At 37.9% G+C, this 6,000-nt stretch overlaps 1 protein-coding gene across 1 annotated transcript; it reads right to left on the minus strand.

The window, feature by feature from the left end:
• Positions 1–2,089: 2,089 nt before the first annotated feature.
• On the minus strand, positions 2,090–5,041 carry LOC111919833 (receptor-like protein EIX2). The gene has a single exon (XM_052766773.1). It carries the CDS (start codon positions 5,039–5,041, stop codon positions 2,090–2,092), a length of 2,952 nt encoding a protein of 983 aa, XP_052622733.1.
• Positions 5,042–6,000: the final 959 nt, after the last annotated feature.

Raw genomic sequence — 6,000 nt, forward strand, 5'->3', positions numbered from 1 at the left:
CGTAGGTCCATTTGGCCCCTGTTGTGGCGTGGGTCCAAAATATTGTCCGGGCCTATAGGTGTGATTAGCCCGGTGATTTGTAGATTGATTCGGTCCATGAGACGGGTATGGTGATGGCGGTGGATACCATGCTTGCAATCCATTCCATCCTTGCTGCCATTGATTTTCTTGGTTCCAGTTTTGGTGGCCACGACCTCCACGTCCCCCGAAAGCTTCTGCCACGTCCTCGACCAGTAAAGCCTCGCCCGCGAGTGCCTGTACCTCTGCCCGAGTAGTTGCTATAGGGTTGACCTTGATTGCGTTGACCAGCTACTTCGTTTTGTGGTGACCTACAGAAGTGGGAGCAACGAGAACCGTGTGGGTTTGATTTTGTCTAGCTTTTTGTCTGTGTTGTTCAAGTTGTAACATGTTGCGAGCTGTTTCAAATGACGGAGAGCTTTGATTGATGTAGGCTCCAACAACATGAAACTCTGGTGGCAACCCACGAACCATTTGTAAGACCAGTCTAGACTCAGTGACTGGGTTCTCAACATCTCCAAGCTGATCAGCAAGATCTTTAAGTTTTTGTCAATAAGATTCCATTGATGAACATGCTCCCAAAGTAAGACCGGTGAATTCATTTTCAAGGGCTGTTGCACGTGACCCTTTGTTGTTGAGAAAAGTTGATTTGAGTTTATTCCAAGCGGCTTGGGCAGTGGTATCAGTCTCTAAGATGCAGACCATCAATTCATCAGACAAGGTGTTGTATATCCATTGAAGGACAAGCGCGTCGATTTCAGCCGATTGGAGGTACCCGAGATCGGTTTCAACCGGTGCAGGAGTGTCATCAATGTGATCGAGAACCTTGTTAGCCTTGGCATGAACACGAAACAATTTTGTCCAGGACGAGTACGCGACTTTTGAGCCATCCAATGTTCGGATCTTTGTCTGGATGTTTGTGATGTGACAGTGTAGGCAGGGCGCAAGGCCATGGCCTTCACCTCACCTGAACCAGAAGCATCTTTTGTCATGGAAGAGATGAAGATAAAACCGTGGCTTTGTTCTTAGAAAAAAAATTCGGCTGTTAGGGTTTATAGGCTCTGATACCATAACAACGATTATGGATATTGAATTGATGTCCTTTGCTAATGAATAAAGCCCTATAAATAGGAAATAAGATACAATCAGATATACCCTCATATGGGGGGTATAAAATAGGAAATTATATAATAGATAATTACAAGATATATAAATATCATCCTAAGATATGATCGGCTAATAAGTGGATCTCGCACCTAGGCATATGATAATTGCATTATATTCCCCTAAAATGGAACATGAAATCATATTAGTTGAGAGGCAAATTGTATGAAGTAGCAACATACTTTACTCTTTGTACGAATATAGGCAACGTACTTTATCCTCTACTCATAAATTAATAGAAATAATTTACATTTCTTTACCCATAATAGCAGGCACTTAGAGATATTCTTTACCGATAATTGCAATATGTAACTCATAACAGCAACACACTTGAGCTTACATTTGTTTTACACATAATAGCGGCGTAGAAACAATTGTTTACTCATAATAGCATCATATTTACTTTTCTTTACCAATAATGACAATATGTAACAAATAAAGTACAATAACCTATCCATAGTGATAACAAAATGCAAGTACATAGGTAAAAAATAAAGTACATTGTTATTATATGTAAAGTACATTGGTATTCTCCCCGATTCCCCTACTTAAAAGCATCTGATTAACAGAAAAATCAGCACCACAGTATTCATAAATAGACTTCTAGTTCAAGGAGATCCACAGTTAGATCTGCAGTCCTAAACCATCTCACAATAGTTATGTATATCTAATAAAAGAACATCTAATCAAATAATGTTGAAAACCAAGAACTACTCATGGATATTTTTGAATTCATTCAAACAATCTTATCTAACTACTTGAGATCTTGTTTAAATACCAAATCTAACAAGAATTTTAAAAGTGACACCTTTAAACAACATTCATATTACAAATAGAAAATCCAAATAATAGTATAAAAAAGTACAGTAGATATTAGAAAGCAACACAATCATTAATTCCAGAGTATCTATGCAACTTCTCTTCCTCTCGTAATCTTCACAACTCTTACAACGACAGCAACATATATCTTGTCCATGGTTTCCTCAGCAAACATGAAAAGCTTTTGTCTCCACTGTTTCTTGAACAACAGAACCCCAATAACACCCCAAAACCCTGTTGCAAAACCACAAATTACATCCACATAAAACAACCATACCTTAATCTGCTCAACAACTGCTTCATGTTTCTTCTTGATTGTTGTTGTTGGTGTTGGATCTTTGTGATTTGGGCAAGTCTTAGGCAATGGAGGTCCACATAGATCTTTGTTCCCTTCATATACTGATGGATCAATCAGGGTCTGCAATTGATTTCCCGTTGGAATTCGTCCTGACAGGTGGTTGTGTGACAAATTCAAATGGCTCAAAAAAGTCAAAGCTGATATGCTTGGAGGGATCCCCCCAATCAACTCGTTTCCAGATAAATCGAGAGAAAATAACTTCGCCATGTCTCCTATGGTGTGTGGAATATTCCCTATGAGATGATTATTTGACAAATTAAGAGCCACTAACATGGAAAGTGCAGTTAGCTCTACCGGTATTTCTCCAACAAGTTGATTACTGGAAAGGTCCATGTTAAAAACCATATGCCAGGTTGTTGTATATTTAAGATCAACACCTTTCATGACCTCTTCAATAATCCCATCATTACCGAGATAATAACCAACTTCCCCAGATCCACTATTATTAATCATGGCACTCAACTCTCCGAGACAAGGAGGGATGGGTCCCTTTAAGTTGTTGTGTGCAACATCCAAAGTTTGAAGATTTGCAGCTTTGCACAAAGACTTCGGAATTCTTCCAGTGAAGTTGTTTTTATGCAACCTCAAAACTACCAAAGATGTAAGTTTCACTCCTATCCACTCCGGTATATTTCCAGACAACTTATTGTCACCCACATCTAAGATACTTAGATTGTGTAGATTCCCCAATTCTCGAGGAAGCTCACCAACAAAGTAATTGTCATTCAGTTTTAACCAATATAACGAATTAAGAGCTATGCTACTTGGAATGACACCAGACAACCGATTTGAGCTAAGTATCATTGTATACAACTTTTGCAAGTTCTCAAGACAATTGGGAATTCCACCTGTTAACCTATTTCTGGAAAGGTCAAGATATTCCAAATCTGTCCTTCTGCATAATGACCTTGGAATCATCCCACTGAAAAGGTTATTTTCCAAAAGTAATACCGGCAAAATTATATACCGACCATAAGTTTCCCCATTAGGGAGGTTCATCAAAGTCCCATTGAGTTTGTTGTGAGAGAGATCTATGCGAGGAATGATGGGCATCTTCCGCAACCATGTGGGCAGCTGTCCAGAAATTGAAGCTTTGGACAATGCTACCCACCCAAGTTTCCTTTGATTTCGAAGCCATTGAGGAAAACCATTTACAATATTGCAAGAACTGAGGTCAAGAACTACCAGCTGGAATGGAGGCATCCAGTCACATGATACATTGAATGTCAACTTGGTGTTAGAAGAAGCATCCAAGTACTTCAACATTGAAAGGTTAGCAAAATGGGCTTCAGAAACTACTCCTTCTAGAGAATTGTTAGAGAAATCGAGATATTGGAGTTTCGAAAGTCGCCCAATTGAAACAGGAATACTCCCATTTAACAAATTTGACGACACACGGACTGATTGTAATGAAACCAGTCTTCCTAGAGATGCTGGGATGGGGCCCGTTAACCGATTAGAATCTAGATTCAAATATGTTAAAGCTGTGAGATTTCCAATGGATTCTGGAAATGAACCCTTCAGTTGATTAAAAGAAAGGTCGAGTTTGGAAAGATTCATGTGGAATGTAGGAATGGGACCGATTAACTGGTTATAGGAAAGATCAAGATCAAGAAGGTTAGGCATAAGAGGAGCCAATGAACTCAACATGTTTTGCGAGAGGTCAAGTACTCTTAGGGAACTCATGTTTATGAGAACAGATGGAAATGCACCTTCAATTGAATTTTCACTAAGAACCAGGTGCTGGATGTTAGAAAGTCTGCTGAAATTAAGATGAGGGGAAGATAGATGAATGTTATCAAGCCCACAACCTGACAAATGTAGCTCTGATAAAGAAGGTATCATGCTTAGCAGGTTTGCTAAGTTCCATGCCAAACTAAGATTAGAAGATGAAAGATCTAGAAATGATAGGGATGACATGTTTTGGAAAAAAACAGGGAGCGGACCTTCAAAATAATTGAAGCCAAGATCCAGGCGTATGATGTGGGGTAGTATTCTACTTGAATTAAGAAGAGGACCAAAATCAGCATTGGAAAGACTACACCATGACAAACTTAACACTTTTAACGAAGGAATCATGTAAAACAACGTGTCCGTTTTTTGTGCTCCACCAAGATGTACTGAATTCAATTCAAGATGCCCAAGTGACGAAAGGCCAGAAGTCCATGCCATATCATCTACCATCAGTCCATCTTCGTATGAACTGATATCAAGAACCTTTAAATTAGAAAGATTACCAATGTGGGGAGGAATAATACCTTGAAAATCAGCATATGAAAGATTGAGGTAGCTCAGCTGTTTCAAGGACCCAATGAATTTTGGAATGCGGCTTTTATGAAAATTATTCGCACTCAAGTCCAAGTGTTTAAGATGGCTCAACTCTGCCAAAGACGGGTTCACCTCATTACTATCTAAGAAGCAGCCACTATATCCTCTGAGATCAAGGCCCTCAACAGTTCTATCACAGTGGATTCCTTCCCACAGACAACAGTCATTGCCAACCCATGATGACAACATTCCACAAGGATCTTCAACACTTTCTTTGAACTTGAGAAGAGCAAGTCTCTCTTTCTCAGAGCAAATCACACTGGCATTTCCATCACCCAAACAGGTAAATGTGGTGGAAAACAAAAAAGCTAATACAAAAATGAAACCGAGCCCCAAACCCCTCTGATTCCCCATTATCAACCGTATGGTGGTCTAGTTAGATATTGGGAAAAAATCAAGTAAGAAGATGGATTGTTAAGATGAAGCGATGGGGTGCTATGAGGAAGAAACTAGTTGTTTTATAGAGCCACATAAATAAACAGAAACTCATTATACCATGGAAGACTTCGAAGTCAATTATTCAATGAATGACTATTTTCGTTCTCTCTTGATCAAAATAAGTGGTTTATGCACAAGGTTTCTCTCCATTACATACCCAATTGTATTTGATCAACTCTTTTATAAACTAAAACACAGTATTCAACATACAAGCATTCACCTTTTTTAGAAAAAGAAGATAATTTATTATTTACTGTATGTGTCAAGCCGGATATATAGACAATAATTTCTGTAACTTTAAATTCAATATTTGGTATTATCTTTTTAGAAAAAATAGTCTGTGAAATGCATTACAGTCTTGTTAGTTGTTACACCTGAAAATTAAAAGAAGCCTTGAAATAATGAATCAATATGCGTTCAACTTTTTTTTTTTAACTTGTGGTCATGAAATTGAATTACTTTGTTTGATTATTGTGAATCCGTTCTTCCATGCACATAATGTGTTGTTTGGTTTGAAGAAATTAAGTGGTGATCAAGACATCAAGAAACTTATTAAAAGTACGAATAGAAATCAAAAATATTGGAAGACTTGGAAGTCAATAAAAGATTAATATCGACAAACTTATATTATACTTTGGATACCAGATAGCTAGTTAGATTTGTGCATTACCAACAATCAAGTCAAATATTAAACAAAACGAAGAATTTATCAAATCCCACTAATTAGCTGATTTAATATATCTTGCAAATTTTCAAGAAAGCACGTTTCCAATTAAAATGATTTTTTTGCCTAGTTCAAGCTGGTTTCAAGCTGTTCATATTTGGGAGCTAGCTTTTACCAACATTCACACCTAATACAGTAGACAGAATAAATT

The sequence above is a fragment of the Lactuca sativa genome, chromosome 8 (genome assembly GCF_002870075.4).
Source record: "Lactuca sativa cultivar Salinas chromosome 8, Lsat_Salinas_v11, whole genome shotgun sequence".
NCBI lineage: Eukaryota > Viridiplantae > Streptophyta > Magnoliopsida > Asterales > Asteraceae > Lactuca > Lactuca sativa.

What these genes read in the sequence shown, in the direction of transcription:
- LOC111919833 (XM_052766773.1), bottom strand. Translation starts at nt 5,041, where the DNA reads ATGGGGAATCAGAGGGGTTTGGGGCTCGGTTTCATTTTTGTATTAGCT.